At 56.1% G+C, this 12,500-nt stretch overlaps 3 protein-coding genes across 3 annotated transcripts in view; 2 read left to right on the top strand and 1 right to left on the bottom strand.

The window, feature by feature from the left end:
* PTSG_06570 (uncharacterized protein) overlaps nucleotides 1-8,958 on the top strand; it is a 12,027-nt gene extending 3,069 nt beyond the window's left edge. The window contains exons 9-33 of the mRNA XM_004991895.1: nucleotides 1-58; nucleotides 363-435; nucleotides 568-678; nucleotides 873-1,028; nucleotides 1,177-1,269; nucleotides 1,431-1,584; nucleotides 1,740-1,955; nucleotides 2,228-2,282; nucleotides 2,400-2,545; nucleotides 2,833-2,996; nucleotides 3,145-3,201; nucleotides 3,482-4,514; nucleotides 4,686-4,763; nucleotides 4,931-5,234; nucleotides 5,855-5,987; nucleotides 6,109-6,156; nucleotides 6,419-6,601; nucleotides 6,849-6,997; nucleotides 7,245-7,284; nucleotides 7,421-7,582; nucleotides 7,778-7,852; nucleotides 7,963-8,052; nucleotides 8,251-8,362; nucleotides 8,480-8,592; nucleotides 8,709-8,958. The exon at nucleotides 1-58 is cut by the window's left edge and continues 32 nt beyond it. Of these exons, the coding sequence (XP_004991952.1) occupies nucleotides 1-58; nucleotides 363-435; nucleotides 568-678; nucleotides 873-1,028; nucleotides 1,177-1,269; nucleotides 1,431-1,584; nucleotides 1,740-1,955; nucleotides 2,228-2,282; nucleotides 2,400-2,545; nucleotides 2,833-2,996; nucleotides 3,145-3,201; nucleotides 3,482-4,514; nucleotides 4,686-4,763; nucleotides 4,931-5,234; nucleotides 5,855-5,987; nucleotides 6,109-6,156; nucleotides 6,419-6,601; nucleotides 6,849-6,997; nucleotides 7,245-7,284; nucleotides 7,421-7,582; nucleotides 7,778-7,852; nucleotides 7,963-8,052; nucleotides 8,251-8,362; nucleotides 8,480-8,592; nucleotides 8,709-8,825 (3,920 nt within the window). The 3' untranslated portion in view covers nucleotides 8,826-8,958. The remainder of the gene's footprint in view (nucleotides 59-362; nucleotides 436-567; nucleotides 679-872; nucleotides 1,029-1,176; nucleotides 1,270-1,430; nucleotides 1,585-1,739; nucleotides 1,956-2,227; nucleotides 2,283-2,399; nucleotides 2,546-2,832; nucleotides 2,997-3,144; nucleotides 3,202-3,481; nucleotides 4,515-4,685; nucleotides 4,764-4,930; nucleotides 5,235-5,854; nucleotides 5,988-6,108; nucleotides 6,157-6,418; nucleotides 6,602-6,848; nucleotides 6,998-7,244; nucleotides 7,285-7,420; nucleotides 7,583-7,777; nucleotides 7,853-7,962; nucleotides 8,053-8,250; nucleotides 8,363-8,479; nucleotides 8,593-8,708) is intronic.
* A 533-nt stretch (nucleotides 8,959-9,491) lies between these two features.
* On the top strand, nucleotides 9,492-10,505 carry PTSG_06569 (uncharacterized protein; the record flags this gene model as incomplete). The annotated part of the gene is made up of 1 exon (XM_004991894.1): nucleotides 9,492-10,505. One exon carries the CDS (start codon nucleotides 9,492-9,494, stop codon nucleotides 10,503-10,505), a length of 1,014 nt encoding a protein of 337 aa, XP_004991951.1.
* A 212-nt stretch (nucleotides 10,506-10,717) lies between these two features.
* The window catches only part of PTSG_06568 (uncharacterized protein), an 8,729-nt gene continuing 6,946 nt past the window's right edge, over nucleotides 10,718-12,500 (bottom strand). Inside the window, exons 19-22 of the mRNA XM_004991893.1 lie at nucleotides 12,113-12,201; nucleotides 11,793-11,876; nucleotides 11,323-11,488; nucleotides 10,718-11,202 (exon numbers count right to left, since the gene is read on the bottom strand). Of these exons, the coding sequence (XP_004991950.1) occupies nucleotides 10,933-11,202; nucleotides 11,323-11,488; nucleotides 11,793-11,876; nucleotides 12,113-12,201 (609 nt within the window). The 3' untranslated portion in view covers nucleotides 10,718-10,932. The remainder of the gene's footprint in view (nucleotides 11,203-11,322; nucleotides 11,489-11,792; nucleotides 11,877-12,112; nucleotides 12,202-12,500) is intronic.

The following is a 12,500-nucleotide window of genomic DNA, read 5'->3' as shown; positions in this document are numbered from 1 at the left end:
AGGAGAGTATGGGCGTGAACGCCGTTATCCCGCTGCCGTGGATCGAGGCCCTCTTTGGGTGAGCAGTGAGCAGTGAGCAGTGAGCAGTGAGCAGTGAGCAGTGAGCAGTGAGCAGTGAGCAGTGAGCAGTGGGCAGTGAGCAGTGAGCAGTGAGCACCCATCCCCCATCACGACAGCGTGAAACGTGGCGTTGATGTGACGAGCACACACATTCTTCCCGCATGCACACTGTGGTGTTGGCTGTGGCTGCGTTGGTGCGTGGTGGCGTGCTCACAACCGTACACGTGACTGTGTGCAGTCCTGCCTGTGTGTGTGTGCATGTGCATATGAGCTTGCGCTTATGACCATCTCTATTGAATCAGGCTGATGTTCGTGCACAACCGGGCGACCGCGCGCGTTCTGGGCGTCGTCACCTGTCTCTCCCTAAACTTTAAGGTCGCCGCATGTGGATGTGGGTGCTGGGTGTGAGTGTGCTCACTTGAGTCTTCCCGACAACCCCTCCCCTTTCTCTCTCCCCTGCTATCACCACCTCAACTGCACCGTCATGTTACCACCACCATCACGCAGGAGTCACCGCATCTCGTGTCGGCGGCGTTTTTGTACGAGCACCTCGTCCCTGCAGTCGCATCCGTTTCCCTCTACTCCCGGAACATCAACGCCAAGACAGACGCAGACAGGGTATGGTGCCTGTATGCCAGTGGCACCCGCAACCACGCATGCTTTGCGCATATGGTTGTGCGCGAACGGCCCGTATTTGACACTCGCCACTCGCCACTCGTCACTCTTTCTCGCCGCACCTTTTGGTTTTGTTCATCTCACGAACTATGGCTCCACCACCACTGCCATCTCTGTTGCCGCTGCCACGTCCACAGGCCCCTATGCCCGGGCCCCTCATTGCGCCGTTTTTTGCGTCTCTGCTCTCGTCGCCGCTGCTGACGCACTCGGATGTGATTGCGCACCAGCGACGCTTCATTGCAGCTGTCAACACACACTGCCGCCACGTCGTCCCATTCATCTTCCTCGCCAAGGTGTGTGTATGTTGTGTATGTTGTGTGCATGTGTTTGTTTGTGTATGTGCATGTGTGTGTGTTGCGTGGTGTGTATGTGTTGTGTTGTGTGTGTACGTGGCGAATTTAGCGTGACGATGCATGTTGTTTTGTGTTGTCTGAAATGCAGGTGATGGTGTCGTGGCCAAAGCGCGACGACACGTGGGATTCCGCCAGTTTGCATGCGTTCCGCTTGGCAGCAGCGTACAACTGCAGGGCACAGGTCCGTGATTGCGCCATTGCCAATGTGTTGTGCGACGGGGTTGGTTTGCTTTGTATGTCACAAATGAGAGGAGAAATAAACCCTTGTGTTTGTTGAGATGCTCATCCCATGTACTTGCATTCACACACGTAAATCAACGTGCGTACCCCCATCCATGACAGGAGGTTGCGCTGCGCAATGCGTCGCTGCATGTGGTGCTGCGTGTGCTGATGACCAACATCACCGCCACCTCTGTTGCTCTCGAAGGATTCCATCTCCAGCCGCTCATCGACCTCTTCTCCCTCTTCACAGCACGCGACTGCTGGGTCTTTGGCGGTGGGTCGTGTGTGCGTGAGCTGGTGCAGGGAGCTTTGCTGCCGGTAGCCGAGAAAGATCATGTGCGCATGTCTCTCCTCACCCCTATCCCGTTCCATCCCCTTCTCTCTCTCCCTCTCTCAACCTCCATCACCGTTCCAATCAAATTCCTGCAGATGATCTGTTCTGTGAGGCATCAGCGTGGTTCCAGTCCCTCTTCCTCGAACCACAACAGCAGCAACAACAGCCCACCACCACCACCACCAATGCTGCTGCCACCATCCTGGAATCGTTCCTGCGCGATGGCGATGGCGACCACGCAGCTGCTCCCCCGACATCCCAGACTACGGGCACCGCCGTTGCTCTCCTTCTCCTCGCAGCACAGGGCACAGGTGCTCACATGTCCACACCCGCGTGCATGTGGTGTGATGTGTCGCCACAAAATGTATTATTTGTGCAAGTGTGTGTCTGTCTGCATATGTGTGTGTGTGTGTGTGTGTGTGTGTGTGTGTGTGTGTGTGTGTGTGTGTGTGTGTGTGTGTGTGTGTGTGTGTGTGTGTGTGTGTGTGTGGGTACTAGCCTTGCGTGCACTTGAGAGGTAGTTCCTGACTTGGTTTGCTCAACTGGCTTCATTTCATTTATTGATTCCATTTGGGTTCAACAGATGTTGCTGACGCGTGCTTCTCCGACTTTTGGTCGACCCTTCGCTCCATCTTCACGTACGGCCACACGGTCTTCGTCTTGCGTTGAAACGTTTAGAGCTTATGACCCACGCATATCTTCTTCTCTACCCACTTGCCAGCCGTCACAAACACACACACACACATACACATCAGGCGTACGCACATGCCTGCGGGCCGCAAGACGCGGCTGCTGTCGCTGTTTACCGCGTGTGTTGAGCTGCTGCTGACGGCGGATGCGCACGAGCCGCTCGGCTGTAGGACAGACGTCATCCTCTTCCAGCAGCGCCGCCACACAACAGGTCAGCTGGTTGTACATGCACGTCCGTGTGTGCGTGCGCGCGTGTGTGTATGTGTGTGTTCGTGTGCATGTGCGTGTGGGCGTGTGGATGCGTGTGTGCGTGTGTGTGTATGCATGTGCGTGTGGGCGTGTGGATGCGCGTGTGGGCGTGTGTCTGTAATTGTGTGCACACGTGCTCGTTCTGTTGAATTTGCACTTGTCCCCCAAAGCTCATGTTTGCGACTCAATCTGCCGCGGCTCAAATGCACCTGCTGTGCTCGGAACGACTGTCCTGGTTGTTGCTATCAGCGTTTGCGCAGGAGATGAGCCAATGGGCACGACGCAACAGCGCCGCTGCTGCCGAAAGCGTGATGCAATATTGCCTGTCCAGGTGGACGCGCGATGCGCTCGCTGTTCTCTCTGACCCGGATGCATTTGAGATTGAGCTGGACGCCCTCCGTATCCTCGCCAAGGTCCTGGCCAAAGATTGTGTGCGTGCGTGCGTGCGTGCGCGCGCGTGTGTGTGTGTGTTTGTGTTATGTGGCATTTTCGAGACACTTTCCGCGTCGACGATGCTCAGACGTCCATGTCTCATGCTACGTTCCCTTCCCGCGTTGTCAGATCACCCGCAGTATCCACGCCGCTGTGGAACAACGCGCCCTTCCGTGGGCTATGCAGGTTCGTTGGTCATTTCTTTCCACCTATCCAATACAGCTGCTCGCCTTCTCAATCTTCCCCGCCCTCATCCATCCTGCCTCGTTTTCTCCTTCCCCATACACCTCTCACCCACATCACACATACACACACATACACACACATTTATATTCACACACATTCACACACCACACACCACACACACACACATACACTACCACACACGCACACACACATTCACACATACACTAACAAACAAACACACTCACACATGCACATACCCCTCCAACTTGTGCACGTGAAGAGCGAGGAGGAGGACCGCCGCCTCATTGGCGTATGCGCACTCGCGTGTTTGCCCACGGCAAATGCCGGTGTTGGTGTGGACGGCGTCTGGTCAGACGACATGTTGAGCGAGCGGGTGCTGCTGCTTGCCTCGTGCCGCGTGCCCAAGCGGTCTCTGTCAGCCGAGGAGCGCGAACGCGTGCCTGCAGGCAACATGCCGTGGTCGCGGCTTGCCCGCCTTGCCCCCGAGCACTGCTGGGTTGGCGTGCGTGACGTCCTGTTTGCCGCCATGCGCTGCTTTGCCGTCACGGCCCTCAGCCCATTCGTTCCCTACCCGTCAACCATCCAGCGCACACGCGATGCTGTGGGTGGTGTTGGTGGTGTCCATGGCGCGAGTGCTGTTGGTGCTGTGGCGGGACCCCGCGCGCGCATGACGGGTGCTGGTCTGCGGGCGCTGCTGGTGGAGGTGACAGCCGCCATCAACAGCATGATGCGCGAAGAGACAGTGCCCACCATCACCGCCGCCGCGCTCGCCATCTGGCTGACGCGCGTGGCGGACGTGGATGCGCACGCCGTGCACGCGCTGCTGTCGACGCTCATGCGCGAGCTAACGGCGGTCAATTCGCACGGCCGCACAGTTGCACCGGGCCTGGCGCTGCTGCACGCGGCCAACGCTGTGGTGTTTAACCCGGTCGCCACGACAGCGGCTGCCATGAACGTGGACGTGATGGCAGCCGTGGCGCAGTGGGTGTCGGAGCTGTTGACTGTGGCGGAGAACGCGGGACGGGAGGAGAAGCGGGGCATGATGCTGAGCACGTCGCTGTGGCTCAGCAGCACGCTCACCCACGCCAACACGGCACTTGCTGTTGACGACAGCACGAATGATGGTCATGGTGGCAGCGATGCGCTGCAGCACGCGGTTGTGAAAGGGCTTGCGCCGACGGTGGCGAAGATGCTGCTGTTTGGCCCCTTGACGCTGCCAACGCTCCTTGTCATCTACGACACCATCGCATACTGCACAGCCGAGGGGCTCGTCACGCTGCAGCTTCCCAACGGTGCGCTGTTGTGTCGTGGTTGTGGTTGTGGTTGCGGTTGTGTTGTGGTTGTGTTGTGGTTGTGTTGTGGTTGTGTGTTTGGGGGGGGGGGGAAGGGAATGTGTTTGTTTTGTATGACATTGAGTTTCTCACGTGTGAGTTTTGCTCTGTGTGCTCCGCCACTTTCGTCAGGGGTCACGTCGCCGTTGGATTCCCGCGTGAATCGCGCCATCCTTCTCGGCGCTGTCTTCAGCCTCTCCCCGGCAACGCGTGAGTCAAGCAGGGCTTCTGTGTGTTTGTCTCAGCGGTGGTCTGATTTGTGCTTGGAGGGCCGTCGACAGGTGCTTGTCCTCACCTCTCATAGTCTCACATGACACACTCACGCACACGCACACCTCTTCATGCGCACACATGCTTGCTCGTGGCGTTGGTTGCAGTTTCGCTGCTCTACCCTGCGCTGGCTGCTGCGGACGACGCCATCACGGCCGACGGATCCAACTTCCACACCAACACGCTCGACCACCGCTCGAAGCACCGGTGCTGGCAGGTGCTGGTGCTCATGGCGGACCGCGGCACGGACGACGTGAAGGATGCCCTGCTGCGGCGCTGTTTGGCACGCTTCACCTCGGAGCGGCATCACTCTGTTCGGTACATGATTGAGTGGTGCCTGATGCTCTTCCTCGCAGAGGGGCGCCTCTCCTTTGAATCCCTCGCTAACATGGACACCAACGCCGAGGCCAGGTGCAGTTTGTGTTTGTTTGTTTGAGTTTATTTGAGTTTGTTTGTTTGTTTGTGTGTTTGTTTGTGTGTTTGTTTGTTTGTTTGTGTGTTTATTTGTGTTTGTTTGTTTGTTTGTTTGTTTGTTTGTTTGTTTGTTTGTTTGTTTGTTTGTTTGTTTGTTTGTTTATTTGTGTTTGTTTGTTTGTGTGTTTATTTGTGTTTGTTTGTTTGTGTGTTTATTTGTGTTTGTTTGTTTGTTTGTTTGTTTGTTTGTTTGTTTGTGTGTTTATTTGTGTTTGTTTGTTTGTTTGTTTGTTTGTTTGTTTGTTTGTTTGTGTGTGTGTTTGTTGGTTTGTGTGTTTGTTTGTGTGTTTGTTTGTTTGTTTGTGTGTGTGTTTGTTGGTTTGTGTGTTTGTGTGTTTGTTTGTGTGTTTGTTTGTTTGTTTGTTTGTGTGTGTGTTTGTTGGTTTGTGTGTTTGTTTGTGTGTTTGTTTGTGTGTTTGTTTGTTTGTTTGTTTGTTTGTGTGTTTGTTTGTGTGTTGCAGGTACATCTGGAAGAACTTTGCCAAATTCTTCTCTTTGCCTTCCATACCACCCTCCCTCAATTCACTCCTCACCACCTCCCCTCTCGATTGCTGTAGGGTGGCGCACATTTGCTCTGTGCTGACAGTGATGTGGCGCGTCGTGGACGCCTATCGCCCGCGTGATTCAAAATGGCTCGAGATGTGCAGCTTTCTCCTCCAGTTCTCCCTTCCGCTCTCCCTTACCATTCACGTGCGTGGACGATGGCAGTGTTTGTTTCCATGCGCGCTCTATGTGCATTTGTGTGCTTGTACGATGCACCTTTAACGCGCGAGCACTAACATCTCAACTTGGAACCTCGTTTGTCCTGCAGATGACGGCGCGGCTATACAGCTCAACCACATTTTACTCTGTCATCAGGGTGCGGATTGTGTGTATGTGTGTATGTATGAATGAGTGAGTGTGTGTGTGTGTGTGTGAGGTGGGGGGGGGGGTTGCAGAGGTGGTACCTTTGAGGTGAACGGCCTTTGCGTCTTTGCGTCTTTGCGTCTTTGCGTCTTTGCGTCTTTGCGTCTTTGCGTCTTTGCGTCTTTGCGTGCTTGTGTCTCTCACCCACGATTCATTCATACAATGCCACGTGATGCAAACAACAACAACAACTGCCACACTCTTCCACCCACCAGTTGTTGGAGCAGACGCGTGATGAAGGGAACGGGCTGGATATCGAGTCGGTGCTGCGCGACCCGTATCTGCAGCGAACAAAAGCATTTCTGGAGCACGAGAGCGACGTCTTCAAATACGTCACTGGCCTTCGCGCGGATTTCTTCTTCTCCACGTTTGATCCCATCCACGACACGTCACTGGAGGTGCGGCAGCTGTTGTGTGGGCGCCAGCATGAAGGATGTTCAGTGTTGGTTTGGCGACAGTGCGGATGGCTCGTGTGTCATTGGCACTACATGCACCCGCCAACACAAGCCAAAACAAGTGCATGTATGACAACACAAGCGAACAAACCACACACACACGCACACACATAAACACAACCGCGCACAAGCAACAAACGCACCACCAACACCACCACCCCCTGTCACCCTTCCCTGTCGTATGGTGCAGTTCAACTTTACGGAGGGCCCTGTGCTGTTTGGGCTGGCGGCGGACGAGGCGCTGTCGTCGCCATTGATTCGCCAGTTCTCCGATGAGCGCGCGCTCGGGAAGTGGGCGGCACCTGCCCGCGCAAAGGCCGCAGACGCACTCATTGGCATGTACGTACTGGTGACGGAAGGAGAGAGGAGTTGTGGGTGTGTTTCTTGTGTGGTTCGTGTGTGTGTGTGCGTGTGTGTGCGTGGTTCTTGTACGCGTGGTTCTTGTGCGTGTGTAAATGTGTGTGTGTGTGTGCACGTGCGCTGACATTGTGATACTGGAGAGGAGTGACAGTGGTTATTATTGCACATCTTGGCTATTGACGTGCCATGCTCACGTGATGGATTGCTTGATGCACATTGTTGACAGGCGATCCAAGCAAGAAGTCCGGCGCATGGGCGAGGACGAGGTAATGGTCCTTGTGGTGCCTTGCTTTTGGGAGGAGGGGGGGGGAGTGGCCGCCAGCACGTTTGCACTCTTTGTTCTAGGTGAGGGGGGAAGCGTGCAGGAGTTTCAGCTTCTCATCCCAGTGCACTGACCAACAGAGCGAGGAGGTGGACGCGATTGGCAACGACGGTGACGAGCAAGGTGTCGGTGACGACAACGAAGAAGGCGATGGTGCGCTTGACATGGGCGCAGACATCCAGAAGAAGATTGACCCGTCCGCGCTCCTCGCCGCGCAGGACGAAGTCGCATTTGGCGCAGAGGTGTGTGTGTGTGTATGTGTGTGTGTGTGTGTGTGTGTGTGTGTATGTGTTTGTGTGTTTGTGTGTGTGTGTGGGGGGGGGGTATTGCGGGCGATCGGGGGTTCAACGCCCTTGTCTCTCCTTCCTCCATCCCTCTCCATCTCTCTCCCTCTTCCTCACGTCACATTTTTGTGTGTGTCCTTTTTCATGGAATAGAATGCAGCGCAGAGCCAGCGGCACGCCACGCGCCAGCGGTCAAAGCTGGTCGTTGTCGCCTCCCTCATCTCACTGGTCAGTGGAACAGGCTCCTTGGTCGCTGTGCTGGGCTGCCAGTGACGACCAGTGTTTCTGCCTTGTTGGTCAATCCACGCGTACTCACAGCATATCGTCTGCAACAACAGGGCACCAACCTCGGTGGGCTGAGCCGCACGTGCGAAATCTTCAACGTCGGCATGCTTGTCCTTGCCGCCGAAAAATACACGCGAACCAAGGTGAAATGATGCTACCTAGGGCGTGTGCGTGCGTGCGTGTGTGCGTGTGTGCGTGTGTGCGTGTGTGTGTGTTGCGTGCGTGTGTTTGTGTGGATGCGTGCGTGTGTGTAGTAAGTCTCGTTAAATCGCATTCGAAGCTGCTTCCGTGTTGCTTCAACTTGGTGTATGCTGCTTCACTGCACTGCGTTGTCACTGCAGGAGTTTCGCGCGTTGAGCGTCACCTCAGAGCGCTGGCAGCACTTTGAGTTTGTTGAGCCAGCCAACCTCACGGAATGGCTGCGCTCCATGAAACAGCAGGGATACACCATCGGTGAGTCTGCGTGTTGTACGTGTGAACAAGGCGTGTGTATATTTCGTGCATGTGCGTGAACATGTGCATATCTCACAATTCCCACTCCCTTTCTGACGTGACACGTGCCATCTCCAGTTGGTGTGGAGCAGACGGCGGACAGCGTGTCGCTGCCGCAGGTCAAGTTCCCAGAGTACACCGTGCTGCTGCTGGGCGACGAGGCAAAAGGCATCCCCGCCGACCTCCTCACGGTGCGCGTGCGTGTGTGTAATGGTGTGTGTTGTGTGTGGTTGGCAAGTGAATGAGCGCCATTGCTCAATCTGCGTGTGCCCATGTCGTGCCTCTGTGTTGGCCCGCGCGCGTGCAGGAGACGGACGTGAATGTGGAAATCCCGCAGAAGGGCGTCACGCGGTCCCTGAACGTGCACGTGAGCGCATCGCTGCTCATCTACAAATACGCAGAGCAGCACGTGTTTGTGCAGTAGTGAGCGTTGTTTGGCAGGGGCACGTGAAGCGTTTGCCACGTCATGATGAACTTTTGTTTCTTTGCTTGATTGATTGCTTGATTGCTTGCTTTGATTTGCGTGCGTATTGGAGTGGGAGTTGATACAAAATGCATTGATGTGGCAGGGAGGGGGCGGTGAGGAAAGACAGGCAAATGGAGACACACACACACACACACACACACACACACACACACACACACACACACACACACACACACACACACACACACACACACACACACACACACACACACACACACACACACACACACACACACACACACACACACACACACACACACACACACAAAACCACAAAACACCACACAAACCGCTCGTTCAAAGTTTCCCGCCGCGTCCTTCGCCACCATTCGCTCCCCACGAATTCCTGACCAACGACGACGCTACAACGATCGATATGAGCGCAGCTGTTCACGTTCATCCAACCCACTGGCATGCGGATGTTGCGTGGATGATTGGCATGCCAGCGATGGCGCGCCGATGGCTGTGCGGTTGGCTGTGCGTGTGAAGCGCCAGCGAGGTACATTTTCTCGTCTTCCACGTTGTGAGAACGCGCACCGCTTTGTTGCCACACACAACACACACAACACACAGAACACACACGCCACGACGACGACAGCGACGATGGACCAGGCGACTGTTGTGGAGAAGAAGGGTGCGCTGGCCAACGTGGCGCGGCATCCCAACGCCATGCGCATGAGCTTTCGCGAGTGCAGCACCGTCCTCATGCACAAGAAGCTGGGCAAGACTGAAGAAGGCACGGGCGACGCGGCCGATCAGCAACAGCAACAACAGCAGCAGGCTACATGCGCGGACGGCGCTGATGCCGGTGCTCGTAAGCTCACCTCGTCCCAGAGCTCCAGCAGCTCTGGCGGGCTCGTGCGCAACAAGCACGCGGAGGACACGCTGCGCGTTGCACTGGAGGACGACCCAGTTTGGAAGCCCGCAGATGGGGCCGATGACGACGACGACGAGGGCGACGAGGATGACGCATGGGACACAGCCCTGCTGCGGGATGCTTCCTCATTCAAGGTGTCCCGCTTCAGCCAGCAGCCAGACATGCACGTCGCGGAGGACAACGACGATGACACCGCGGAGGCAGATGCTGAGGCGGCCAAGGCCATGAAGTTGGCGCTCGGCGTGTACCCATGGCAGAAGCCGGATGCCGACGACAGCGGCGACGACAATGACGACGATGACGACGATGATGCCGATGGCGCTCACCAAGAAGAGCCCGGGCTTGAGAGCGAGCAGCAGCAACAAGAACAACAGCAGCAAGAAGGTGGTAGTGCTGAGCAGCAGGCTGGTGACGACGAAGAAGTTGAAGCGCAGGCCCAGGACACTGACCTTTCCAGCGATCCAATGTGGGTGGACGAGCCAGACACGACACCAACAGGTACTGGTGTTGCTGATGAGGCGACCGCCACTGCAGCAATCACCACGACGAGCACAGATACGGCACCACCAGGCACCGTCGTTGCCGACGTCACTGTTCGGCGCATTTCCGTGACCATCACACCAACGGGCGCCTTTGAGGGCGAAGTCAAGCACCTTTACGAGCGCGTGGAATCCGTGCAGGTGCCGTGCGTCAGCAAGTCTGGCGCCACCGTCGTCACCATGCCTGTCTGCTGCGTATGAGTTGTGTGTGTGTGCGCGCGCTTGTGTGTGTGTGTATGTGTGTGTGTGTGTGTGCTTGTGTGCTTGTGTGCGTGTGCGCGCTTGTGTGCTTGTGTGCGTGTGCGCGCTTGTGTGTGTGTGTGTGTGTATGTGTGTGTGCTGGTGTGCTTGTGTGCGTGCGTGTGTGTGTCCCCTCAATGTTGACCAAGTGCTTTCCGCTTTGCTATATACTTGCCGGCACGGTTCCTGCCATCCTTTTTATGCCTACCCGTAGTTGAGGGTTGTGGTGGTGATGTGGTGGTGGTGGTGTTCTGACCCAGTATAAGATTGTAACGCAGAGAAGATGGGAAGAGACCAGCAACAAAGACAAACAAAGAGGAAGATGGGAAAGGGAGAGGGCTGCAACAACGGCACAACGTTCCGCACATGGTTTCGCACACCCGTCCAACTACGCGTCCTCCAGGTGTGATATGGGGAGCTTTGCGAAGTGGCGGCAGACCCATTTTGCCTCCTGATCGAGGGAGAACCGGTTGAGGAGGCGCGCATAGTCGAGGAAGACGGCGCTCTTGGGCGGCGGCCCCGCAGCGAGGCGATCGCATGTTGCCAGTGGTGCCGACACCTGCTGCTGCTGGTGGTGCTGGTGGTGCTGGTGGTGCTGCTGTTGTTGGTCATGGGGCGCGGACGAAGACGACGCAGACACGTCAGCGGCGGCAGCAGTCTAAAGGGGGGGGGGGGCGAAGCATGTGTGAGCTGAGCAGGATACAAACGCGAGAGCGGAGAAGGAGAACCAGACAGACAGACAAACAGACAGGCAGACACACACACACATTTTGTGCACCTTGTCGAGCTCGTGTTTGCGGTGCAGGAGGAAGAGGGCAGCCATGTGCGGTTGCTGCATGGACCGCAAACACTCGACGGCTCGATCGGTGTTGTTCGTCGTCACAAAGTGCAGCGCCGCTTCGCCAAACTGCCGATGGCTGCACAGGTGCGTCGCATACTCTTCCCTGTCGGTCGTTTGTGTTGGTGTGTGTGTGTGTGTGTTGGTGTGTGTGTGTGTGTGTGTGTGGTGTGTGTGTGTGTGTGTGTGTGTGTGTGTGTGTGTGTGTGTGTGTGTGTGTGTGTGTGTGTGTGTGTGTGTGTGTGTGTGTGTGTGTTGGAGGGGGAGTGGAAAGGCGAGCACTTGAGCTGGTTGGGTGCGGTAATCTCTCCGCTACGAGCAAACGCAGCAGTAGCAGCAACGCTCATAACAACAACAACGCTCACAACACTCACGACAACACCAACAGCAGCAGCTTATGCCGCACTCACACGACAGCGTGCGCGGCCTGGGTGCTAAGTCGCGTCTTTGCAAGATCTACGGCTTCCGCCCATCGCCCGTACGCTTGCAAATACCTTGTGCGCATCCAAGACAGCGAAAAGCAGCGCAACATGAGCACAGTCAACTCGGTCACACAACATGCAAGACCTCAACTGCACAGCACAAAGGTTCTCATGCAATGCTGCTCACCTCCACAACAACGTGCAACTGTACACGACAACAACCAGACCATGAGCACCACCGTCACGCGTGCGCTTCCAACGCCGCCCCCGAGCGTGCTCATTTGTCCCTCCAGCTGCCACTCACTCACTTGCAGGCGTCGCGGATGTGTCCGATGGTGACGAGGAGATCAACGCCCTCCGTGATGCGGTCGGCAGCAATCAGATTCATTGCCGCAATCTGGAACATTGGCGGAGACGGGTGGCGGCGAGGGATATTGGTGTGAGGGAACGTCGATGGATTTAGTTATGCGCTGGATAGAGAGCCAGGTTCACCCGGGAGCAACAGAGTGGTACAAGAGCAGAAGACTAGACACACACACGCACGCACGCACACACACACACACACACACACACACACACACACACACACACACACACAGACGGGAGACACGAGACGCACACACACATGACGCGGGCACTTCGTGACAGGCACGGAGACATTGCACACACTAAGGAGTTAGGCCAGATGTGAGTTGT

Source organism: Salpingoeca rosetta, assembly GCF_000188695.1.
Source record: "Salpingoeca rosetta unplaced genomic scaffold supercont1.18, whole genome shotgun sequence".
NCBI classification, from domain to species: domain Eukaryota; class Choanoflagellata; order Craspedida; family Salpingoecidae; genus Salpingoeca; species Salpingoeca rosetta.
Note: the sequence above shows the minus strand (reverse complement) of the source record. Positions and strands in the feature narration are given on the sequence as shown.